A 27,299-nucleotide genomic window follows, 5' to 3' on the forward strand; every position below is an offset into this window, starting at 1 on the left:
CTCTTCAAAACCCAGCACTTTGTCCGGGTTTTGGAAAAGCTGTTAAGATCGGGGCCAAGTCTAGAGTGTATCTGTGCAAGTTAGGATGCAACGCAGTGTCGTCGCATGCATGCGCGCTTGCATGCGACACCATCATGTTGCATCTACGCATATGTAAATGCGTCCAGACTCGGCCCGAGGAGACAAAGTGTGCTTGTGGAATGGGGCGGGGTGGGGGGCCACACATTCTCTTTTTTCCAGATGCAAAATCTGGTAACCCTAGAAGATGCTGCTGCTCGGAGGTTAAGATCAGTTTTGGTTCCCAGACATTAATGATAGGGAAATAGCCAGGGATTCTGCCACACCCTGGTCCCTTTGCATAGATCGGGGGTATCAAAGTCCCTCCTCGAGGGCCGCAATCCAGTCGGGTTTTCAGGATTTCCCCAATGAATTTGCATGAGATCTATTTGCAAACAATGAAAGTAGTGCATGCAAATGGATCTCATGCATATTCATTGGGGAAATCCTGAAAACCCGACTGGATTGCGGTCCTCGAGGAGGGACTTTGACACCCCTGGCATAGATGGTGCTCTGGCTGGGCTGAGTATTAACTTTGTTTTTCCTTCCAAGAGCTAGATCTCCTACCTTGTCAGTCATTCAAGGAAGGTGTGGCCTATGTTCTGGAGGTTACAGGGGGGTTATTAAAAGGTCAGAAATGTTTTTATTCTCAGAGATTACTGACAATTCTGCTACTACTGCACAGGAAGAATTTTAGCTCTCTTTACTCCAACTTCTTCATAATGGATTACTAGTTTATTTTACTATGGCCAGACTATGTCTGGTTCCAGGTTCTTATTTATTAATGCTGTAAAGTGTTAAATGCCTGGCTTTTGGTGTTCGTGTACATAAGGACCAAATTCTAGATATGTTGTCTAAAAGATTGGTGCAGAAAAAATTTACGCTTAGTGCTATTCTATAAACCACCTCCAGAATTAGGCGCAGTTTAAGAAATACACATAGCACCCGTTCACGGGATTAACATTGAGGTGCAGCCATTAATGCCGGTGAAAACCTGCGCCTATATTGCGTGTGGATCAGGTATATTCTGTAACACTGTGCCTAACTTTTAGGAATGCCCCTGACCTGCCCATGACCCTCCCCTTCAATTCCATGCAGTAAAATTTATGCGCACCACTTTACAGAATAAGCTTAGAAAGTTGTACGTGCAAATTCTAATTAGTGCCAATACTTGCTTTTTAATTGACAATTATTGGCACTGATTGGTTTGTTAACCAATTGAGTTGTGCGTGCAAATTGGCAATGCGTACAGATTTGCGCATGCAACTTTGGTCACAATATATAGAATGTCGAGGCAAATGTAATGCGCAGGTTGTCCTTACCATGGAAAATATGGAAAATTCATGCAAACCAGCTTGTTAATATTAAAGCACAAATAATTTGTTGTGACCTACACCTTAACACAAAAGGTTAACGACAGGGAGTAGAAGAAGCATGTTTGGGGCACTAGTCAGGTTCCACAGGGAGCTATAGTTTGTGACCCCAGAGCAAAAATTGACTGTGCAATGGCGAGGCTAGTTGTATGAACAGAGGTTATGTAGTTGTGAATGTTTTACTACTTGAGATCTAGCTAGATACTTGGGACCTGGGTTGGCCGCTGTTAGAAACAGAATACTGGGATGATGGACCTTCACCCTGTCCCAGTATGGTAATTCTTATTGTAGTCTAACAGAAGCAAGTTCTGAATTAACCGAAAGCCTGAAAAACTGGGATGCACTCGTATTTAGCAAGGATCAAGCAAGTAAAAATCTTCTTTAAAGCGTATTGTTTAAAGAGGCAAGACATATTCAACATTGATGCATTTTTATGCCAGGGTATCTACTTTCAAATAGTTTAGACAGAACAGGGCCAAGTGTGCACAGGATTCTGCTCCCTCCTTCACCCTGATGGTAAGGCAAAATACTGACAAAGGAGGCAGCCAACTCCTGTCCTGAAGCATGCACATCTAGGGGGCGGGGGGGGGGGGGGGGGGACGGACGGACACATTGGGGTAGCATCTTCTACCCTGAGAACCAGGGTAGCCCAGCTGAAATCCCACTGCAGCTCCTTGTGATCTTGGACAAGTCACTCACACTTCCATTGCCTCAGATACAAACTCAAATTTCCCTTCTGGGAAAGAAAATACCCACCATACCTGAATGAATACCACTTTAATCACTTGCAGGCAGCATATAAGAAATTAAATAAAGACCTCAACTGGCTCACAATGGCTCTTTATTCACTAGGGATGTAGAAATTTGTCTGTAGATGACTCTACAACTACGTGAAGAAAAAGAGAGGCCACCCAACTAGTAACCCAAATTTATTTATTATTTCAATATGTATATGACTTTCCTTAACAAACACAAATCAATTTACAATATTTTCCCCAATCTTACCTCATCCCCTTCCTTTACAGAAACATCCCAGCAATTTTTGACCTCTTTTCCCAACCTCCTCCCATATCTATTGTGCAAAACATTCAAGTTTTTAATCAATGGAAAAACTATAAATACTTATCACTTTTTCTTGCAAGGTATTCCATCATTTCAGCCCCAATACTGAGAAAGCCCTTCTCCATGTTCTTCTTTAAATCATCTCTACTACACCTAGCATCATGGGCAGGTCAATAGAGTGGGCCACTGGACTCATGGCCCAACCGATATTTTGCCCAACATTTTATCCGAAGCTAGAGATACTGGCTAGAGATACAGGGTTTCCATGGCCCCTCCAACAATAAAAGTTGTTCTACTGTCTTGCTCGAGATTATCAACAACCCCTTTATCCAAGAGCACAGATAGCATCTTAGTACATAGTCTTCTAATTTATTTTGTAAAAATATGGGCCTGTTCTATGTTAGTCTTTTAACATTATCACCAAATATTTAAATGTAATGTAATAGGACAGAGGAATCCAATGAAGAGCCCTGAGCATGGGAGAAATATGGTCTATCATCTTAAACCCACCCACAATCCTCACAGCCATATTCCATCATAATCTGATTTGCAGTAGTCCAGTTTTGTTAATACCAAGACCTGTTCTGTTGTCATTAAGAGGCTCTTTTACTAAGCTGTGTTACCACATGTTAAACTTTAGTACAGACCTGTGCTAATGACTACCACATGTTAAAAACCAGCAACACAGGACAAATCCTGCTGTTGCTGCTTAATATAGGCAGGGAACTTGAACTAAACTTGAACTTGAGTTGATTGAAGGTGTGGTTGATTTTGATATGTAGTGTGTGGGTTGGTACCATGTGCCAGCTCTTACGATTGCCAGTAGAGTGGCTGCAGATAGCATCCCCTCAAGAATCCTGTAGTGCAGCAGTAATGAGAATGCTGCAGTAGTGGATTCTTCCAAAACCTCTTTGATCCAAAATTGAACCAATTCCCTCAAGAAGACTGGCACCCAAACCCAAGCCCTACCCAAGGATTCAAAACACAATCCTCCTCTCATTCCTATTCCCACCCCTCCTTGAAGCTGCATCACCCCCCAAGACATAACCAAGGGCCTTCCCTGGTGGGCTAGATGGATGGTGCAGGATTGGTCTCTCCCCACTCCCACGTCATCTGGTTCTGGTTGCAAAATGATGGCTGTTAATCCCTAGTAGTCCTAGTAGTACCACTAGGGGTCAGCCTTACATATAAGATCAAATTGGATTGAGGAAGTTGGCGTGGGACATTTGGAGACTGTGGCGTAGCTAGGGTGAGAGGTGCCAGGGGCAGAGATGCCCCTCCCTGCCCTCATTTCAGTCCCCTTCTCCTTCCGCAGTCCCACCTGCCACATACCCCCATTCCCGCTCCTTCCCCAGTCCCACCTGCCATGCGTGCTCCCCTTCCCTTGTACCACTAGTTGAAGTCGCTCGCGGCGGTCAACAATGTGCTCCTCATGACCCCATTGGTTCTCCCTCTGACATCACTTCCTATGCACGGCACTCAGAAGTAACCTCAGCGGGATAGCCGATGGGGTCATGAAGAGCATATTGTTGACTGCCTTGAGCAACAACTTCAACTAGAGGTACAAAGGAAGGGATGGGGCACGCGTGGCAGGTGGAATCGGGGAAGAAGCAGGGGGCAGAGATGAGGGGATTCTCCGTCCTGGACGCCTCTCAACCTTGCTACGCCACAGACCACAACAAACAACTTCAACTAGAGATGTGGAGGAAGGGAAGGGGGTGTGCGCTTGGAGGGGAGGAATGGGAAGAGGCGAGGGGCAGAGAGGAGGAGGGATGCCGGTGCCTCCACCAACATGGCACCCAGGGCAGACCACCCCCCCTCACTACGCCATGCTTGGAGTGATCAGAGAGGATCAGAGAAGGGGATTAGGAGGGGGATCAGATGAGGAGAAGATGCAGCTTCACAGCAGAGGTGTGATTTTATTTTTTGATTTCTTGGTATGTGGGCCTGCACCACATTATGTTCATGGTCATATAATACCGACTTTAGTACTGCAAGTGTCTTGGTACTGTATAGTAAGTGTATGTCTTGTACAATACATGCAGCACAGATGCTCAACACCCTTCCCCCACATATATTGCACAGGCTCTGCACTTACCATCTGCTAGGTTTTGCAACTAATACAGGAAATGCAAATCCTTACTTCACTTTAGTAAAAGATCCTCCAGGTCTTTGACAGATGATGGATGAAAAGTAATTTTATAAATTTTATTTCCAGTTTGTAAAGCCTGTTTTATACATCAAAAAGGTCTTTTATAAAATTGTACAAACCACGAACTCATGTAAAAAGTACATGCATGGAAAGTATTTTTTTAATATCATTTGCATACAGATGTTCCCAAGGGTGTAGTTTGGGCAGAATGTAGGCAGAATTGAGAGCAGTGGCATAGCGAGGGTGAGAGGTGCCCAGGGCAGTGTTGCCCCTCCCCCGCCCTCTTCTCTGCCCCCCCCCCCCATCCCCACCCACTCCTTCCCCACCCTCTCCCGTATATTTTTTAATTTGTGTATACATGTATACATTTATTGAGGTATGTTAATTTGTTTATATTTATATTTTTATTTATGTATATGTATATTTTTATGTTTATTTTTGTAAGGTTTGTTGATTCTTGACACAGACTCACCAGATGAAACATGGTCATACCAAGTCCTTTTTCAACAACTTCACTTCTGAATTAGAAATAAAAGTCCTTTTTGGAACTTTGGTGAATTCTATTTTATTGTGGGCCTTGCTTTTTCTTTTTCCTGTTTAGGGATCTTCAGCCCCACATATAGGATGCTTTCTCAACTTTCTCAACCAATCCAGACAATTTCCATACTTATCTTTGTCTCTCCCTCTACCACTGAAACACCCCTGATTCTTTCTCTGAAACTTCAATAACACTCCCTTCCCCACTTCTACAATTCCAACGCTTGAAAATTCCATGATGGCCTTTTAGTTTTCCCTAGTTTTAAGGCACACCAGCATCTCTCTTTTCAAAACCCTTAAGTCCTCTATATACCATCAGGCCAGCTTCTTAAACTACACTCAAATCACAAATACCAGAATTATATAATTCATAATGACCAGGAATTAGTTAAATTATATCTAACCTTTTCCAAGAGAAAAGACATTCAGTCCTGCAAAAGATGTTATTCATAATTCCGTCTTTCCTCCTTGGTGACTTTGCAGTTCCCCATCTTCCTAACCTACCATATTATACCCTGACACGCCATTTCTGATCTTTTGGCCTTTTTTCCTGATTCTCAGTTGTTTTTTCAGTTTATTTTAATAAAAAACAATTTATAACTGTGTTAAAAGTTGATTATTAGGTTCATAGACAACGGCGCGAAAGACAACTGAGCGCAAGATGGAGGTGCGTGCCGCTCAAAATTACAGTTTTTAGGGGCTCCGACGGGGGTTTTTGTTGGGGAACCCCCCCACTTTACTTAATAGACATTGCGCCGGTGTTATGGGGGGTTGGGGGGTTGTAACCCTCCACATTTTACTGTAAACTTAACTTTTTCCCTAAAAACAGGGAAAAAGTTAAGTTTTCAGTAAAATGTGGAGGGTTACAACCCCCCACACTCCCCACAACGCCTCCACAACGCGGCACGATGTCTATTAAGTAAAGTGGGGGGGTTCCCCCCCACGCCCCCCGTCAGAGCCCTAAAAACAGTAATTTTGAACGGCGTGCGCCTCCACGCTGCGCTCAATTGTCTGGGCGCGCCTTTGTCCCGGCGCGCTTTTGACCTGACACCGATTATTATACATAAGAATATAAAAATAGCCTTACTGGGTCAGACCGATGGTCTGTCTAGCCCAGTAGCCCATCCTTATGGTGGCCAATCCAGATCATCAATACCAGGCAAAAACCCAATGAATAGCAACATTCCATGCTACCAATTCAAGGCAAGCAGTGGCTTCTCCCATGTCTGTCTCAATAACAGATTATGGACTTTTCCTCCAGGAAATTGTCCAAACCTTTCTTAATACCAGCTATGCTATGTGCTCTTATCACACCTCTGGCCATGCATTCCAGAGCTTAACTATTCTCTGAGTGAAAAAAAATATTTCCTCCTATTGGTTTTAAAAGTATTTCCCTATAACTTCGAGTGTCCCCTAGTCTTTGTAATTTTTGACAGAGTAAAAAAAATCGATCCACTTGTGCCCATTCTATAATACTTAGGATTTTGTAGACTTCAATCATATCTCCCCTCAGCTGTCTCTTTTCCAAACTGAAAAGCCCTAACCTCTTTAGTCTTTCCTCATACGAGAGGAGTTCCATTCCCTTTATCATCTTGGTCACTCTTCTTTGAACCTTTTCTAGTGCCACTATATCTTTCTTGAGATAAGGAGGCCAGAATTTTACGCAATACTTCAGGTGAGGTCACACAATGGAGCGATACAGAGGCATTATAACATTCTTAGTCTTATTAACCATCCCTTTTTAAATAATTCCTATCATTTTGTTTGCTTTTTTAGCCACCGCACCACCGCACATTGGGCAGAAGGTTTCATCGCATAGTCTACAATGACACCCAGATCTTTTTCTCTATATTATGGCATCAGATGTAAAGACATTCGTCGTCTACAACTAGTTCAAATTTCTTTTTCCCAGTTATTCATTTTATAAAAATATTTTGATCATGTCACTCCGTTCTTAAAGTCAGTTCGTTGGTTGCCTATTTATCATCGATTAACTTATAAGATTTTGCTTTTGGTTTATAAGACACATTCTACTCAATCTCCGCCTTATCTTGATAATTACTTGATACCATATATACCTTCTTCTCGCTTACTTCATTCACTTCAACAAAACCTTCTTACTATTCCATCTGTAAGATATGTCACATACGCTTCTACCGGAGAGCGTATTTTTTCAATTAATGTCCTACTTAATCACATTAGGTCTGAACCCAATTTAGAAAGCTTCAAATCACTTTTAAAATCCTTTTTTTAAAAAAAAATTTCAAATGCATTTAACTAACAACTTCTATTCAATCGGCATATATTTATATTTCAGGCAGGACTCAGTGAGCACCAGTATGTAATTAGAAGAACACATTTAAATTTTTGAACTGAAAAAAAAAAATTAAATTATATTTTATTTATCTATATCTGTCTAAAATGTAACTTCACATTTTTGTAAATTGATTTTAAAATTTCACTCCATTTTAACCTTTATATTAAATGTAAACCACATAGATGCATTTGCGAATGCGGTATATATAAAATATTAAATAAACTTGGAATATCACGTTGCAGCAGGCAGAAGTCTTAGTGCCCACTTAGCCTTATTCTATAAAAGATGCTCAGTTTGGAGCATTCTGTATAGAAAAGTGCTTGACATGGATTTTTTCTGGCACCTGTTTTTTTTTTGTGTGCCATTTACTGAATCTGGCCTTTTACTGTATGCTCTGAAACAAATACCTTGTTAAACTGACTCTACTAATGCATATTAAAATGCACCTAAACAACCATTTTTAATGCATTTTGGTAACTAGGTCACTAAGCTTGTACAGTATATTTCACAGTAAGACAGCAGAGCTACTCAATTCCAGTCCTTGAGGTCCAGAGGCAGGCCAGATTTTCATAATATCCACAATAAATATGCACTATTTTATTGGTATGCAAATCTCTCTCATACATATTCATTGTGGATATCCTGAAACCCTGGCCTGCCTGTGGACCTCGAGGACTGGAATTGAGTAATCCTGGCATACAGTATGCACAGGCCTTTTTTTTTTTTAACCTGTAGCTCTTGAGGTTCCCTGAGATTATCTTTAGCTAAGTGTCATGTGACCTACACAAGCGTTGCCTGTACCCTTTTAAGAAGCTTCATTAGGTTACATACGAGCTTAGGCCACCAGTATGTCTATGATTTACATACTGTGACCTTTTTGAGCTGTGAATCTGCATGATATACAATTTAAACTCCAGTCCCATACATGAGCAGCTCACACCATTTGTAAATTTATGAAGACAAGCTGGAGGTAGATAAAACAGATGGCAAGCAGAGAGACGAGGAGGGTAGAGAAACTGACAGTAGAAGGGAAAAGAAAAAAAGAAAAAGGGAGAGATTATGAAAGGAGAGAGAGACCAAGGTAGAGTTACTTAAAGAGACATAAAATATGTGACACAGGAAGAGAACGTAGAACACCCAAGGCAAGGTGAAAAACGAAACGAAACAGAAGTGAAATAATGAAAATGAAAGAAACTAGTGAAAGATATACAACAAAAACTGGGAACACGATTATAATTTTGAAAGATAAAGATATTCTAGCTATCATATCTCTTTTCACACAGGGCACAGAAAAATTATGGGGCAACGCTGATAACGGCTAAGGGAGAGTAATTTACAGTGCAAACTAAGGTCTATGACAACAGATGCCCGAGAGGAGGTCTGAATAGCTGATAGAGATTAAGTGATTCTGTAGAATGCATTCATAAGCTTTGCCTTAATAGGGAAACAACCTCATTTCTCTAACATCTGATCCATAAACAAATAAGAACATAAGAATAGCCATACTGAATCAGTATCTATCTAGCCCAGTATCTGTTTCCAACAGTGGCCCATCCAGGTCACAGTACCAGGCAGAAACCCAAATAGTACAATATACCATGCTACCAATCCAGTGCAAGCAGTGGCTTCCCTCATGTCTTTTTCAATAACAGACTATGGACTTCTCCTCCAGGAAACTGTCCAATCCTTTCTTAAACCCAGCAATGCTAAGTGCTGTAACCACATCCTCTGGCAACAAGTTCCAGAGCTTAACTATTCTTTGAGTAAAAATATATTCCTCCCATTTGTTTAAAAAGTGTTCCCATGTACCATTTTATTGAGTGTAAAACAAAAACAACACTGCAAGAAAATGTACAGGGGACAGGAATTTATTTGAATAACAAAAGTAATAAAAATAAACGTTTAAAATTAAATTGCATAAAATGTGTGTATCCAAAACAACTGGTCCCAATGTTCCTGTGGACCGGACCCGACACGGTCTGTGTTTTGAAGAAACACTCCTTCCTCAGGGGTCCCTACTGATGGTACACAAAATATCAGGAAACCAGAATGGATAAAGTATACAAAATCAGAGTTGCAGAAGCACAAAGCTCTCCCGTACGCCATGCTGCAATCTGTGAGACCGGTCCACAGGAACATTCGGACCAGTTGTTTTGGATGCACACATTTTATGCATTTTGATTTTAAACTTTTATTTTTATTACTTTTGTTATTCAAATAAATTCCTGGTACTCTGTACATTTTCTTGCAGTATTGTTTTTGTTTTGCTTTGCTGTCGTGTTACTGCAAGTTCCTTTGGGTTTTTGTTTGTTTTGCCATTTTATCGAGTGTCCCTTGGTTTTTGTACTTTTTGAAAGGGTGAAAAATCGATTCACTCTTACCCGTTCTACACCACTCAAGCATTTTGTAGACCTCAACCCTATCCCCCCTCAGCCATCTCTATATCAAGCTGATGAGCTCCAGCCTCATTAATCTTTCCTCGTACGAGAGGAGTTCCATCCCCTTTATCATTTTCTTTGCTCTTTGGACCTTTTCCAATTCCACTATCCTCCTGTTTTACTAAGGTGCGCTAACCGATTAGCGCGCGCTAAATGCTAGCGCGTCCATAGACTAACATGCGCGCGTTAACGTTTAGCGTGCGCTAAATTGATTATCGTGTGCTAATTGGTTAGCGCACCTTAGTAAAACAGGGCCTATCTCCCCCTCTTTTACAAAGGTGCGCTAAGCTTTTTAGTGCACGCTAAACATGCGCTAAATGCTAATGTGTGCATGCTATCCTATGGACGCGTTAGCGGTTAGCGCATGCGTTGATTTAGCGCACACTAAATCTGCACTAAAACGCTTAGCGCGCCTTTGTAAAAGAGGGCCTATATCTTTCTTGAGATACAGCAACCAGAACTGTGCACAATACTCAAGTAAGGATGCACCAAGGAGCGATACAGAAGCATTATAATATTCTCAGTCTTATTTACCATCCTTTTCCTAATAATTCCTAGCATCCTGTTTGCTTTTTTTACCACCACCGCACACTGGGCAGATTTCAGTGTAGTGTCTACAATGACACCTAGATCCTAGCATAAGGTAACGATGATTTGGATTATTTTTCCAGATGTGCATCACTTTGCATTTGTCCACATTAAATTTCATCTGCCATTTGGATGCCCAGTCTTCCTATTTCCTGAAGTCTTCCTGTTTCCTGAAGTCTTCCTGTATTTTTTTTTCATAGTCTTCATGTGTTTCTACAACTTTGAATAGTTCTGTGTTATCTGCAAATGTAATCATCTCACTTGTCTTTCCAGTATCCAGATCATTTATAAATACATTAAATAGCACATGTTCCAACACAGATCCCTGCAGCACTCCACTATTTGCCCTCCTCCATTGAGAAAAATGGCCATTTAACCCTACCCTCTATTTTCTGTCCAGAACTGATGTGGATTTTTAATATTTCTTTCTCTCATATGTTATTACTGGTTGATCTATACCACTCTCCTAGTTGTTTGCAATTTGTAACCTATTTTAAAATTCAGTTTATCGAAGGTAATATTGTATCATTACATTAGTCCCCTGAAACTTAAAAGATCAAAGTTTAAGATAGTCATAATCAAAACCCCACTGACCATACTGATGCAGAATGTACCAAAGAGGTAGGAAAAGCCTCAGAGTCGGGGGCTATTCAATTCTTTAGGCCAACTCCAGGCTTCGATCATAGGCATAAAAACCTACCCTAAATGCTCTCCTTTATTCACTTTACTCAAAATCATCTATTTAAAAGTCATTTTTCAAAAATATTTTTCATTTAAAAAAACCCCCAAAACTAGTCTCTTCCGGGAAAGATGATGGAAGCACTGGTTAAGGACAGCATCCGCGAACACATATAAAAAAAAATGGACAGCTGAAGTCAAGCCAGCACGGCTATTACAAGGGAAGGTCGTGCCTCACGAACTTACTGTACTTCTTTGAGGGAATAAACAGCCAGATGGATAAAGGGGAATCCATAGACATCATTTACCTTGACTTCCAAAAAGCCTTCGACAAGGTACCCCACGAACGGCTGCTTAAGAAGCTGTGGAACCACGGGGTGCAAGGGGATGTCCACCGATGGATCAAACACTGGCTGGCAGGCAGGAAACAGAGGGTTGGAGTAAAGGGCCATTACTCAGACTGGCAATGGGTCACGAGCGAAGATCCACAGGGGTCGGTGCAGGGACCGCTTCTGTTCAATATATTTATTAACGACCTGGAGGCGGGAACAAAATGTGAGGTTATTAAATTTACGGATGACACCAAACTCTGCAGAAGGGTTAGAACCGCGGAAGACTGCGAAGACCTGCAAAGGGACCTAACGAGGCTGGAAGAGTGGGCAAAAAAGTGGCAAATGAGCTTTAACATAGAGAAATGCAAGGTCATGCATGTAGGGAAAAAGAACCCGATGTTCAGCTACAAAATGGGGGGATCATTGCTAGGGGTAAGAAACCTTGAAAGAGACCTGGGGGTGATGGTGGACACAACATTGAAAGCATCAGCACAGTGTACAACAGCCTCAAAGAAAGTGAACAGAATGTTGGGTATCATTAAAAAGGGTATCATGACCAGGATGAAGGAAGTCATCATGCCGCTGTATCGTGCAATGGTGCACCCACATCTGGAGTACTGTGTCCAATACTGGTCGCCGTACCTCAAGAAGGACATGGCAGTACTTGAGGGAGTTCAGAGAAGAGCGACTAAACTGATAAAAGGTATGGAAAACTTTTCATATGCTGACAGGTTGGAAATACTGGGGCTATTCTCCCTGGAAAAGCAGAGACTTAGAGGAGACATGATAGAAACCTTCAAAATCCTGAAGAAGAAGGTAGACAGGGACAGATTCTTCAGACTGTGGGGAACCACAAGTACAAGGGGGCACTCGGAGAAATTGAAAGGGGACAGGTTTAGAACAAACACTAGGAAGTTCTTTTTTACCCAGAGGGTGGTGGACACATGGAACGCGCTTCCGGAGGTTGTGATAGGCCAGAGCATGTTACAGGGGTTCAAGGAAAGTTTAAATAGGTTCCTAAAGGATAAGGGGATTGAGAGGTACAGATAGAAGTAGAGGTAGGTTATAGGAATAGTCAGGGACCACTTCACAGGTCATAGGCGGGAGCGGACCGCTGGGCACGATGGACCTCTGTTCTGACCCAGTGGAGGCAACTTCTTATGTTCTTAAGTCATGTCCAAGGAACTTAAATTTCCCAAACTCAAATAAGCACCAGTCTAATTCCAATCAGAAAAGCCACAAACGTATCTTTTCTATAGAAATCGGCTCTTCTTTTTCTCATGCAGCCACTTCACAAATCTTTAAATGAACACTGCTGGACATACTCATTTAAAGATTTGTGAAGTGGTTGTATGAGAAAAAGAAGAGCCGACTTGTACAGAAAAGATAAGTTGTTTGTGGCTTTACTGATTTGAATTAGACTGGTGCTTATTTGAGTTTGGGAAATTTAAGTTCCTTGGACATGATTTATCTGAATGAGTGTGATAAAATTAAAAGGAAAAAGAGACTGGGATTTTTTTTTTCAATGAAAAATATTTTAAAATAGATAATTTTGAGTAAAGTGAATAAACGAGAATATTTGGGGTAGGTTTTTATGTCTATGAATGAAGCATGGAGTTGGCCTCAAAAAAAGCGAATGGTCTCCGACTGAGGCTTTTCCTACCCTCGAGGTATATATTCTGCACCAGTGTGTTCAATGGGGTTCTGATAGTTATATATGAGTGTTAATTAACCACTGACCCTATTTATAATTGGAGTGAAGATTACCTCTCTATATACATTTTTTTGATAATTATAATCAATGCCATAGCATTTAACTTTTTAGAGTGTATTTTTTAAGGATAGGAATTGACTAACTTTGTATTGCTTACCCACTAGAATGGCTATTGCAAAGTATGTTCCTGGTCTTGGATCTCTGCTCAGAGTGTCTCGTAAAGACTCCAAGTCCTATAGCAGTTATTCCTCCACCAGACGATGTACTGTCTCCAGCCTGTCTTCTAATGTGAGCGGCCTGCCCAAAGGGAAAAGGCAGATGACTTCAGTATCAGACAGCGAATCAGTAAGAGAAAATCTTCTCTCTTTCTAAGACTTCTGGGACTTGTGTCTCTTTAAATAATGTTATCCAGTTCTGCACATTTATTCTACTGATACATGTGGCATGCTTAACGTGACCATTAATTTTTTTCCTCAAAATGGGACATCTACTGATTTTCAGTCCTGCCTTTCAGTCCAAGCCCCGCCCCCTGCTGCCTGCTCTGATCAGGTATGAGGGCATGCGTACATGCAGCGCAATGACATCACATGTGATGTCATCGCATGGCATCTGTGCATATGTAGATTCCCTCCTGCCCGAAGGTGATTTTGAGGGAGGCTTTTTGGGTTGCACCATAGTGCAAAATACAGACAGCAGATATAAATTCTTAAAACGGACACATTTTGATCACTAAATTGAAAATAAAATCATTTTTCCTACCTTTGTTGTCTTGTGATTTCATGAGTCTCTGGTTGCACTTCCTTCTGACTGTGCATCCAATAGTTCTTCCCTTCTTTCTGCCTCATGCTTGCTTCCTCTCCTCCAGACCTCATTTCTTTCCTCAACCAACATCGCTCTCTGTCCCTCCATGAGTCCTCTTTCTTTCTTTCTCTCACCCTGCTCCCCCAAGCCACCCTGTTTCCCTGACGCACCCCGCTTCCCCTCGACGCACCCTGCTTCCCTTCTTCTCCCTGCTTTCCTGATGCAGCAACACCAAGGTGCATGCACGACTGTACTGCATAAGTGCCGGACCCACAAGCTTTCCCCCGATGTCAATTCTGCATGCGCCTTGATATTGCTGTATCGGGTAAGGGATGGTCCCGTTCAAAATGGGACGTATGGTCACGTTTAGGCATGCTAGAACTTTGGAAATACAACGCACAGGATGTGATAAAAATTGCAGCTAATTAAACAATGTGTGTCCAAAGCCTGTGATCATCAATATTTTGTGGGGTTAATATTCAAAGAGATTTAATTGAGAAGGAGAGATCCCTGACCAGTTAAATCCCTTTTCTGAGGATATTCAGTTAGGACTAGATTCTATAAATGGTGCCCTAGTTAGGTGATGCTAGATACCCCAATTACAAGTATCTAGTGATGCCTAACTAAAATCTGCACACAACAACTCAAATTGTTTCAGTTAGCTTAAATAGCATGGCAATTGACCACACCTTTGAAAATTGCTAAATTAAAAATATCCAATTAAGAGTTCCGCACGGAACTCAGAGCGCCATCATATAGGAACCCTGAAACGCAGACCGTGTTTTGTCCACTTCTGAAGCTTTGCACCATTTTGTTCACATTGGTGATGAACTAATAAATTTGACAATTACTGTTTCCTTGGTGCCTGGTTCATTGGTTTGTTGCTCCCTCTCATTTCTTGTGGTTTCGTTGCACTTGCATTTAGGCATAATGGAATCCAGACACTCAGATGCCATTATAGAATGGGCACTCCCTGCATAGCATTTGGGTAGGGTTACCATATTTGTGAATTCAAGAGGAGACATGACCCCGCCTCCTGGCCCTGCCCTTTCTCTGCTTCTTCTTCCCACCAGTCTTGCCCCTGCTCTACCTCCGGCCCGCTCCCACCTCCCACCAGTCTCACCGTTGCCTTGCACCCCTCCCCCCCTTTCACCCTTTTCCTTAGTCCCCTTTTAGTGCTTCTTTCTCTCTCTCTACAACCCCCTCCTGCAGGTATGTCTCTCTCTCTCTCTCTCCTTCTAGCTCCCCTCCCCCAGCAGGATCTGGCGGCATGGGCTCTCTCTTTATGGCTCTTCTGGAGACCACACCTTTAAAAAATATACATTAAGATAGCTAGTCAACTCATAGAGTGGCTACTAAAATGGTCAGTAGCCTTTGCCATAAGGTGTATGAAGGCAGATTTAAAGATCACAATATGTATACTCTGGAAGGGGGATATGATTGAGACATTTGACTACCTCAGTTGAAAGGAAGCTCTGGAATAAGGGGGCATGGAATGACGAAGTAATGCTTCGGTACAGAAAGGGTAGTAGATGTATAGAATGGCCTACCCGTAAAGACAAAGATGGTATCTGACTTCAAGAAAAAGATGGGAAAAGCACATAGGATGAGGAAGGGCTAGTAGATGGTATGGATAAGCCATATGGTCTTTATTTAATGTCATTTTTCATCGTTTTTATGGTACCATTTTATCCCTCCAATTTCCACACATATGCTTGGGCCCCACCTGACATTCTCCTGCTGAATTAGTTGGGAAAATTTAGTACCCTTCACTCAACACTCAACCTTCATGCAATATGACAGAAAAATCCAGCACCCACTTTACCATTCATAGGAAAAAGCCTTCCCATCCATTTATCACCCACTACAAGAAATCTCCATGTTCCTCTCAATGCATAGAGAAAACCCCAAGCCCTCTCTCTAGGGTAAGATCAACCCTTCTATGGGCCCTAGGCAAGCAAATGAATTGGCACACTTCCATTTTAATCTATTTTTAGAATTCCTGAAAATAGGACTGACCTGCTTTTGACTGCAGAGAGAAACCAGCAGATAAAAAAGCAGTAGGTAAGAAGGTCTGCTTGGCCACTGGAAGACAATGCAAAAAGGTGTGGGGACAGCAGACAAAATTTCTACAATAGCCCTGACCTACTTCCACTTTTATTTCTGTTAGCAGCTAACTTAGGACAGCAAAATCTGGTTTGGGGGCTATTGAATTAACATTATGTGAGAGGGCCCTTCCTAAATATTTGAGCCCTCTCTCTGCTCAACAAATAACATCTGAAAGAAAACTCTAACACCGTGAATCATGAGAAAATAGACCCTGCCTAAAATACAGTACAAACGCAGCATTTTCGAGACTCCTCTAAACTCCCTTCTCTAGCATCATTTGAAAATTTCTTTGAGCCAGAGTACAATAAAAACAAAAAACACAGCGGCTTTTGGATTGGTTTGTCGCAATAAATTATTGAACTGGGCTCTTTTTATAGACACTTGTTAGCTCCCACCCTGCAAAGTTCTTGTATTTTCTGGAGTAAGAGAATAATCTAATCTAATTTACTTGTGCTTTAGATGCATTGGCCTGCGCCCCCCCCCCCCCCCACCTACCTTATCTGTGAAAATTTAACCTTCGGGCTGGCCGGCATCAGCTGCAAGATGAACCTGCTGCCGTCAGCCTGCTCAGAAACCTTCTCTCTGCAATGACTTCCTGTTCCTTCAAAGGCAGGATGCTGCATAGAGAAGGCTTCCGAGGCAGGCCAATGGCAGCAGGCTCACCTTGCTGCCACTGCAGCCAGCCTAAAGATTGAATTTTGGCGGAGGAGGTACAGAAGATGGGGGACAGGCTAAGTAGAGCCCTAGAATTGGCTCCCAGTGGAGGCAAGAGTAGTTTTCAAATTTGGATGCATCTATCATAATAAAACCCTTAGGGCGCATGTGCACTTCAAACTTCGTGATCCCTGCGTCCATGATCCATAGCTCCGTGGCCCCGCATGTGCAGTAGAAGGAGCCTGTGACGTTTTGTGTGTGTCAGTTTTCTGGCTCTTTCTACTGCAGTAAACATAAAATGATCAACAAGATAACCTGGTAAGAGGCCATGTAATGCCTTATAACATATGCATGCAAATTTGAATACTACTCTCACCTCCACTGGGAGCCAATTCAATTTCTGATAATATGACATCACATGATCTGTCTATTTTTTTTTAAATTTAAGATTAAACAAACAGTTCAGAGCCACAAGGAGCTGTGGTGGGGATTGACCCCAGTTCCCCAGGATCTTAGCTCACTGACTGCACTAACCATTAGTCTACTCCTCAAACTGCATCCATAGGACCACAACCTATCTTTATGTGGTTCACCTTATGTGGTAAAATGCTGAATATTACCTGCATAAGCATTAGCCATCTGTGTGGGCCTGGATATGGCCCAACAATGAATAACTGGGGATAAGACTGGCAGCAGCCAGAAAAATGCTGACCACTGCTAGCTGAATATTGACCTCTGTATCTCCTAGTAACCATAGCTCCAGTCAAGGCTACTTTCAGCTAAATTTAAAGTCCAAAGATGTAAGAGGACTCTGCAGAACTTGATATAAAAACCTGTTTTGTTGTATTCTTAATCCTCCATTCCCCCAAATACATTAGATAGACTGTGAGCCTGCCAGGACAGATAGGGAAAATATTTGAATACCTGATTTGTAACCTGTTAGATATTCTTTTGTGCAAACGGATTGTCACTATCTTTCTTTTCTCTGCTGACATGGGCATCGGATTGGGGGAGGCCACAGGGGCCATGACCTCCCCATAGATTGGCAGTTGCCGGTCGGTTATGGCTTTACTCCACCACCCACCTTCTTCCGGCGTGGTATTTTTAAATCTTCAGGCAGCCGCCGCACAGCGTCAATGAGCAGGTCTGCCCTGGAATCCTTTATTCTACTTCCGGGGGCTGGAAAGAGGTGTGTGGGGGGAGTCAGGAGATGGTGAGAGGCTGTGCCATAGGATCCTGCTGGGGCTAGGGCAGAGCCTTTGGGCTCCCCCAAACAAAACAGCGTTCCGCTGCCTATGCCTGCTGGCTTTAATTAATTAATTAATTAGTTTCAATTTGTATCTCGTTCTCCCAGGAGCTCAGAACGGGTTACAGCAGAGAATATTCGCAGTAGTTTAATGGCAGGGCAGGTTACAAAACATGGTGAATACAAGAAGGATGAAAGAAAGGGGGGTCTGAATGCTAGTGGCTATTCAGTTGAAGAGGAAGGTCTTTACTGTCCTCTGGAATGTCATCAGTGAGGTTTGCGCTCTTGGCTGTGTTTCTTGAAGAGCTATGTTCATGTTAATTTTAACTTTGCATCCTAAAAAATGCAAAGGAACATTAGAGCAGGATATTTGATTATTTCTCATGTGTTTATTGCAGGGCTGGACTGATACAGAAGTTGATATCAGTAGTGCAAGCTCCAGACCAGCCAGTAAGCAAACTTTTTATGAAATGGGCAAGGACTTCACTGAAACCAGTGATGCAAAAAGCAAATCAAAACTGAAAAGTCAGGATTCTGGAATTTATGAGAAGGTAATCTTAAATTTGCATAATTCTCCCATAAGTGAAGAAGCTAGGACATATGTAAATGTAACCGTGCAGAGCCGGGAACAAAGATGGCTGCCATGAGGTCCTGCAAGACCATGGGAACTCACGGCAGTCATTTTTGTTCCCAGTTCTGCACAGGGCAGGAAGATCGCTCTTTCCCTGCTTCACTGCTAGACTACCAGGTTTTAAAAAGCAAATAAATGGAGAGGTTTAGGAGGCGGGAGTGAGTCACCCACCCAGATGAAAACCACGAATAACTGAAATCACGAGTTCCGAATTCACGGATATGGAGGGGGATATGTATTTCTGTCCACATGCTCCCGTGGATTCTATATATTGTGTCCAAATTTCTGAACCCAACTTTGTATAACATAGTAACATGAGTAAATAGCAGCAGATAAAGACCTGAATGATCCATCCAATCTGCTGAATAGTTACACACAATATAAATTAATGATTAAATTAATTTGTCTTTTCTCTTTGATATTTCCGGGCCATAGACCATAGAAGTCCTCCCGGTACTGTCCTTAGATTCCAACTACTGGAGTGACAGTTGAAGCTCACTCCAGCTTTTCCAAACCATCTCATCCTTTGCGAGATACAGACAATAAAAATCTGACCAGCATTGTCCTCAGGTTCCAAATTACTGGAGTTACCTTTGAAGCCCTCCCCAGCCCATCCTAAACCGAATTGCCATATACGGGACACAGACTGTGTAAGTCTGCCCAGTACTGGCCTTAGTTTTTCAATTCATACCATTCATTTTTAAATTAGAGATCCACTGGGTTCATCCCAAGTTTTTTTAAATTCCGTCACCATTTCCGTCTCCACCACCTCCCTTGGGAGGTCATTCCAGGTATCCACCACCCTCTCCATCAAGAAGAATTTCCTAACATTACTCCTAAGTCTACCACCTCGCAACCTCAATTTATGCCCTTTAGTGCTATTATTTTCCCTTCTTTGGAAAAGATATGGTTTTACATTAAAAAAAAATGCATGCCCAAATAAATTGATGAATGATCTTAGAAACATTAATAATTGGATGCTAACATCTAATCACTGATATTAATTGGCAGTCTTAAAAATTTGTGGACACATTTCACTGTGTGCTATTCTGTGTATAAAGCATGGTGCCCAATAGAGAATGACACGGGGAAAAAATCTGTCCCCGTCACCGCCCCGTCACCGGCCCACCATCCTCTGCACCGCCCCGTCACCGCCGTTCCCTTCACCGCCCCGTCACCGTCACCGCCATCCCTTTCACCACCCCGTCACCGCCACTGCCATCCCATTCACCGCCCCGTCACCGTCCCCGCTGCATCCATATAAGCCTTAGTACTGTAATATTTAGCTTATTCCTTTCTTATAAATCAAAGTTCCTGCTGCTGAACTAGAGAAAGAGATGTTCAGCTGGCAGGGCTTTGTTTATAAATTTTTATCAACACAACTAATATACTATTTTATCCTAAAGCAAAAAATAAATAAATAAATATAATTTTTTTTTCTACCTTTGTTGTCTGGTTTCTGCTTTCCACATCTTCTCATTGAATTCCTTCCATCCACTGTGTGTCTTCTCTCTGCGTCTTCCATTTGCTGTTACTGTGCCTCTCCCTTAACCCCCCCCCCCAATTGGTCTAGCACCCATCTTCTTCCCTCCGCTCCCGCATAGTCTGGCATCTGTCTTCTTCCCACTCTGTCTTCCACATTTCCCTTGGGGGTCTGTTCCTCTCCACCCTCCTTCAATGTCTGTTCTATTCCTTTCCACCACCACCCTTCCCTCCCTCCTTTACCATCTGTTCCTTTCTACTACCCTTCAGCTCCTCTCGCGTGGCCTATCTACTTCCTTCCTCTTATTTTCATGGCACGTTACAATGTAATTTGTGCAAGCCACTGGAGCCTGCAAGCTCGGTCCCTGTCCCATCCCCACAAACCATCTCGCTTCTGTGCTCCTATTTTCTCCATTTCTAATATCTCCCCTATGTATCTGTCATTGCCCCCCCTGTGTCCATATACCATCCCCATGGCATGTCCCCTTTATGTCTCTGTCCCTATGCCCCATGCACATAATTTCCCCTCTTTCTGTTACCTTCCTGTGTCCAGATTTCCCCTATCTTCCTCTTCCATACCAGTGTATCTCTTCTTTTCAACCCCATCTAGCTTTTTTCCCTCTTTCTTCCCCCCCCCCCCTGCTTCTAGCATCTGGCTCACCTGCCAGTCCTTCCCTTTCTTTCCTGCTGTGGGTTTTTCTTTCCGACTTCATCCCCTTGGCCCAGAATCCTTTTCCCTTTCACTCCCTCCTTCCAATTTGAGCCGGGAACACTAGCGATCGCACGGTCCTCGCAGCCACTACCTGCCTGCCCAATCGATCCTAGTGTTTAGCCAGCTCTCTCCCTTCTCCTCACCTTAGTTTATAGGTTTTCTTTTTCGGCGACCTGCACGCTTTTCCAAAGAGCCGCGCACGCGTGGCTGCTCAGTGTTCAATCTTCTGCTCTGCTGCAACTTCCTGTTTCCGGTTGCGTCAGAGCAGAAGATCGAAACTGAGCAGCAGCGGGTGCGCGGCTCTCTGATAGCGTGCGGGTCACCGAAAAAGAAAATCTACAAACTAAGGTGAGGAGAAGGGAGAGAGCTGGCTAAACACTAGAATCGATTGGGCAGGCGGTTGTGAGCTGCGGGGACCGCGCGATCCTTCATGCCTCACTGCGGGGACAAGACCATTCACCGCCCCGCGGGCGGTGAATAGCCTTGTCCCCATCGCCGCAGCGACTGCTAGTTTTCTTCCCCATTTTCGGCGGGTGACCCGCGGCTAAAATGCGGTGGCCGCGGGTAAACCGCCACCGTGTCATTCTCTAGTGCCCAACTTCATTTGCATGCAACTGAAAAAGGGGTGTGGCCAGGGTGTGTGTCAGGGGCATTCCAAAATGTTACATGCAGATTTACAGAATTTGCCCAAAATGTGATTAAGTTGGGCACTGACGTTTATACCTGCTCTTAGCAGGCGTAAGTATGGCACCCAAAAGTTATGTGCTGGATCCACGCCAAACTCCATTTTTTTAAAGGGTGCACTCCATTTATATAAAACTGCTTAGTGCTCAATTTGTTCTATGTCGAATTTTCAGTACCAATTATTAAATTCCCTCTGCTATGGATAGATCTGTTTTGCCAGCTGAAGAGGTTGACCCCTTGTAAAATGATCTTCCTCCTTTGTGGGCTGTTATCTTTGTGCAGAAAAACATACAAAATCTCTCCACTTTCTTTTCTAATAGTTTCCTATAAGAATTTGCACAAACAACAGCAAAGATGACCCAAAAAATGAACTAAACAGACTGGGTGCAGTAACCAATAATACAATGTAATAATGCAGCAAATTACAAGAAATACATGTGAGGAAGGGGATTCCCATGTTCATTGCATCTTTCAAAGTGCAGTGAGCAGGGGGTTCCTGTGTTTCCTAAATCTGTCTCTGTGTAGGGTTACTGGATGTCCAGATTTCCCCAGACATGTTCTCTTTTTGAGGACTATGTTGAGAGTTCGGGCAGTTTTTTAATTTTACAACTGGGATAGGCCTGTGGGATCTCTCGGAGAGAGAAGGAGATAATGATTACTGCGGATGGGCAGATTAGCTGGACCATTTGGCCATCATGTTTCTATGTTTCTACAAATATCTTAGTGACCAACTACATAAATAGAACAAATTAATGTTTATGTTTATGAGCAAGAAAAGTTACATCTTCGTAACCAGGGAAAAGTATTATTAGGAGGAAAATGCCTGTACGAAAATGTAAACCTTCAGTAATTTTCTAAAGTGTAACAAGCTTCCACAGAATCACAAAATACCTGTCAATGTATACCAAGGCCGTCTTTTAGAATGGTGTGCTAGCCGATTAATGTGAGCTAATCGATTGAGCATGCGCTAAACGCTAACGCGTGCATGTTAGCCTATGGACGCGTTAGCATTTAGCGCGTGCTAATCGGTTAGTGTACCTTAGTAAAAGAGCGGGCAAATGTTAGAAAGGGCCACGTTTCACCACATTTTCAGGTTGCTTTGTTTTGAAGAATGTTCCCCCTTTGTTCTGTTTTTCTTCTACATTAAAATATGCACCTACAGTTATCTTATTCTAGAATTGTCTAACAATTTCCTATTTTGTTTCTTAGACTTTAATGGATGTGGAGGACATTGCCATGGTGGAGGTCAACACAGTGGAGAACAAAACTTTGCATGCGGTAAGTACCAGAGGCCGTACTCCTGGCTCATAACATCTTAATGGTTACATGGTGCTCATGAGCAAGACAAACTGGAATCATCTTTCCTATGTGTAATTCGACCATCGCTACCATTCACTCCATTTCTCCAACACTCTTGAGAAGCTGAATATAAGACATTTTTATTACCAGCAGTGAGGAAATACACATGATGGCAGAAAGTGAATGGATTTTATCTGTGATACATTTGGATATTATATTAAAAGTGAAGTCATTTTAGAACTGCCTAAGTTTGATCACTCAGATTTATCTTGATCATGGATCTTATTTATTCCCAAATATTCAGCTACACGTTTAACCTAGATAGGTTTTAAAAAGGTTTGGACAAGTTCCTGGAGGAAAAGTCCATAGGCTGCTTTTGAAACAGACATGAGGGGAAGCCACTGCTTGCCCTGGGATCAGTAGCATGGAATATTACTACTATCTGGGGTTTTGCCAGGTACCTGTGACCTGGATTGGCTGCTGTTGCAAACAGGACACTGGGCTAGATGGACCAGTATGGCTATTCTTATGTAATATAAGCAGGGCAGGATTAACCAATAGGCCAAGTAGGCACATGCCTAGGGCTCAAAATGGTCAGGGGGGCCTGATGAAGGAGGGCATCAACATTGTTTTTTCCAAACGCCGAAGGGCCCCTCCAGCACCGATCGGCAACGCAACCCTCTCCCTATCGGCAATGCGGGCCCCCCACTCATCGACGGAATGTAAGACAAGCAAGCAACGTGGGTAAGAAAGGCAACAGGAACTGTAATTGTGCAAGCGGTGCTGCTTGCCCAAAGCTTCCCTCTGACGCAGCTTCCTGTTTCCACCTGGGCGCTTGGTGGGGAGGGGTGGGGCAGGGGGCCCAGTGTACTTGTGTGCCTAGGGGACTTCGATGAATTAATCCTGCCCTGAATATAAGGCTCACAGAGATAATTTGTTTGCCTGCCCTTTTGAACATCACTTTAAGTCAAGGAACAAACAATCCACTTAGGCCCAGATTCTACTAATGATATCCCGAAGTTAGGTGTCCGATGCACAGTTAAAAAAAAAAAATCAATATGATGAATGGTATTTACGGTGAAGGCAGTGTTCATGTGCCTACATGGCATCTAGGCACACCTAAGGATGCTTGAGGCCAGTGTGGATGTGGTTTATGCCAAAAGTGGCCTTAGGCGTCCATAAGCAACCCTAGGTGCTTCTGTAGGCACAAGACAGGAGCCTTAAATGTAGGCCTGTAAAGCGCTGGTCTACATTTAAGGCGTCTGTTTTAAAAACAGCCGCGATTCTATAAATGGCATCGATGCATGATTGACGTGCGATTGGCAGCAGTTTTTAGGTGGCCGCTGATACCGGCGCTGCTTATAGAATCCAGGCCTTAATGAAAATAATCAGTCACTTTTTAGTCATGATTCCATCGATATCCCATCATGAAAACTTAACCCGTCATGTTAGCTATACTGCAATACGATGAAATATAGAAATAGAATAAAAATGGCAGATAAAGTCTATAGGGTCAATAATCAAAATGATTTAAGTGGCTAGAAATGGCTCCTGGCTAGTCAGTTCACTTGATTCGGGCTAACCAGACATATTCAGCAGCACTTAACTGGTTAATGCTGCTGAAAACGTCCTGTTAGTGCAGAATTCAAAACCAGCTAATTGGGAGCTTTCCAAGGTGGAGTCAGCATCTGGCTGGTTAAAAGAACTGCATAAAAGTCAATTCTATCTGTATGAGGTTTGCCGTAGCCAGTTAAGTACCAGCTGAATATCACACTTAACTGCATTATGGCTTCACTAGCTCTGGAAAACTGGAAATTCAATGCTGGAGTCCAGACATGGTCTGGCATTGAATTTCTGGGCATAACGCAGGCAGTGGTCAGCAAAACGCTTAGCTCTGCTCAGTGGCGTGGTAAAGGAGGGTGGCGGGGGGAAGGCAGTCTACTCCAGCTGCCATGTTGGTGGGGGCACTAGCACGCCTCCTCCTCTCCGCCCCATCTCCTCTCACTCCTCCCTTCGCCATGTGCGCGTACCCCCTTCCCTTTCCCCATACGTTTAGTCGTTCACCACTGCAAGCGACAGCTTTAACATTGTCTCTTCCGCTGATGTCACTTCCTGGTGCCATGCATGGCAAGTGACGTCAGCAGGAGAGATAACTGGGTCGTGACTAGACGTCAAAGTTCTTGTTGCTCGCGGCGGTGAATAACTAGAGATCCAGGGGAAGGGTTGGGGTACGCGTGTGGCAGGGAGATCGGGGAAGGAGCGGGGGTGGGGGTGGAGATGAGGGCAGGGGGAGGGGCACCACCACCCTGGGAGCCTCTCACCCTCGCTACACCACTGGCTCTACAGGCTAAATATCGACCCCTATAATTGCTTCCTCTTGCAATTACAGAGCCTACAGTAGTTCTCTGACTATTCCTACTTATAACTAGTTTCTTTCTTTGTTCTCTGCATAGAACAACTATTGTAATTCCTGCTGAATCGAAGAAATTTTACTGTGCTATATAGTGTTCAGAATTTAAATTATGAATAGGAACGCTAGGGAGAGATTTTTTAAAGCAAAGTAATGCAAAACTGTGACAAATGAGCACAATTCAGTTTGTTCGCATAGTTTCGAAAGAGTGAAATTTTTGCTCAAGGTCCACCAAAAAAAAATCATGCAACCAAAAAAATCTAATCTAGTCTGAGATTTATGAGTTGCGCTATGCCTAGAAATGTTCAAGGTGACTTACAGTGCAGTTTATGGAGATACAGTTTAGTACATTGCAAGAATATAATAGAGATATATTATGGAATCTCTGAGGTTCTATGAGGTAGAGATTGTCATATCTGTGGATCTGTGAATGTTTATTTAGTTTTTAAATGTAGCTTTTTGGGGGTATTTGCCTGTATGTGATTGCTGTTATATTGGTAAGGTCACACTGTGGTTCTATTTCTTTTCAATCCTTGTATGCTCAAGACAAGTAGACCTCCAGATAATCCTGGACTACAAAAAGGAGATTCTCTTTCTACATCATCTGCAGGATGTATACCCAGTATTGTAATATCATGCAGCAAACTCCATGAGATCCAAGAGCCTTCTGAAGACAACTCTGCTTTGATTGATCCAAGGCGCATTGGTTACACACAGGATAAGAAGGCCTAGTTATCACCTACATTCATGCAGGGTTCCATTACTGCCATTTCTATAGAAGCCATAGCTTACCTAAACATGGTTATTAAAAACAAACAAACCCCCCCCAAAACAACAACCCTATATTGGAGAAACCCCCTAGTACTTAGACACTCTGAGAAAGGCCAGCTTGAAGAAATTAGTGTACCCTGCCATCTGTTTTATTATCCTGTATTTATTGATCTAGTACTTGTGTTGTTAGACCTGCAGAGTGGATTAGATTATTCATCAGGCTACTCTGTTACCTTTAATTATGAAATGTAATCTTCAAGATGCACAAATAGTAGGGTTTTGACGATGGGTCACTTTACAATGTTTGTAAACGAATCAGGATAGGCTCACAGTTTGATAGCAGACCTTGTCGGAGAGCAAAGAATAATAATATACAGTAGATCTTATTCTGGAATCCCCACTGAGAATACTAGGTGTGTTATTAGATGTTTTAATGCCGGCTGGAAATTCACACAAACATGATAATCAGGAGAGTGTTACTAAGACTGAGACAGTTGCGGTGAATCTGGAAATATTTTGAGTTGTTCAGGCATGGGTTTATTTTTTTTTTTTTAAATATCTTTATTCATTTTTAACACTTTCATTAAGTTAATACAAGAAAAATTCATTTTACACTTTATACATCACTTAAAATCCTTAAAATATATAAATGGATCAACACATTTCCCCATCAAAAATTATTATATAGTTATTAATGAAATATATTCATAACCTTCAAAAAGTGCAAATAGCATATTTTTCATCTTTATAAGGAAATAGTAAGCACCTATATAAATATTTAATTATTCAAAACCCAAACCAATCCAACCCACCCCATCAATCAATAAAAAAAATTCAAAAATTAAATTCAAAGAAAAATCCACCCCCTCCCCCTGGATGTTTAATGACTCAAATAGAGTACTGTGATATCATTTTTGTAAGATGTTTGGATAGGGTATGCAAAGGCTGTAAACTTTGCAGAAAACCACCCAAAAACTATGTGGGGTGAGCAAGCATGACAGGGTAACACCTTTGCTACGGTGAGGCAAGGGCCTGAATTTTATCTACCTTACCCCCCTGTTCTACGAAACGGCGCTAGCAGTTTCTAGCACGGGGAGCCGCGCTGAATGGCCCCCGCTGCTCCCGCCGCTCATAGGAACTCTATGAGCATCAGGAGCAGCATGGGCCATTCAGCATGGCTCCCCTTGCTAGAAACTGCTAGCGCCGTTTCGTAGAAGAGGGGATTAGTCTTGTTAAGACCACGCTTGGACTC

At 42.6% G+C, this 27,299-nt stretch overlaps 1 protein-coding gene across 1 annotated transcript in view; it reads left to right on the forward strand.

The window, feature by feature from the left end:
* Positions 1-26,634, forward strand: part of OPN4 (opsin 4) — a 162,712-nt gene extending 136,078 nt beyond the window's left edge. Inside the window, exons 10-13 of the mRNA XM_033942952.1 lie at positions 13,413-13,593; positions 18,457-18,609; positions 22,777-22,845; positions 25,823-26,634. Of these exons, the coding sequence (XP_033798843.1) occupies positions 13,413-13,593; positions 18,457-18,609; positions 22,777-22,845; positions 25,823-26,008 (589 nt within the window). The 3' untranslated portion in view covers positions 26,009-26,634. The remainder of the gene's footprint in view (positions 1-13,412; positions 13,594-18,456; positions 18,610-22,776; positions 22,846-25,822) is intronic.
* The last annotated feature ends 665 nt before the right edge of the window (positions 26,635-27,299 follow it).

The sequence above is a fragment of the Geotrypetes seraphini genome, chromosome 4, assembly GCF_902459505.1.
Source record: "Geotrypetes seraphini chromosome 4, aGeoSer1.1, whole genome shotgun sequence".
NCBI lineage: Eukaryota > Metazoa > Chordata > Amphibia > Gymnophiona > Dermophiidae > Geotrypetes > Geotrypetes seraphini.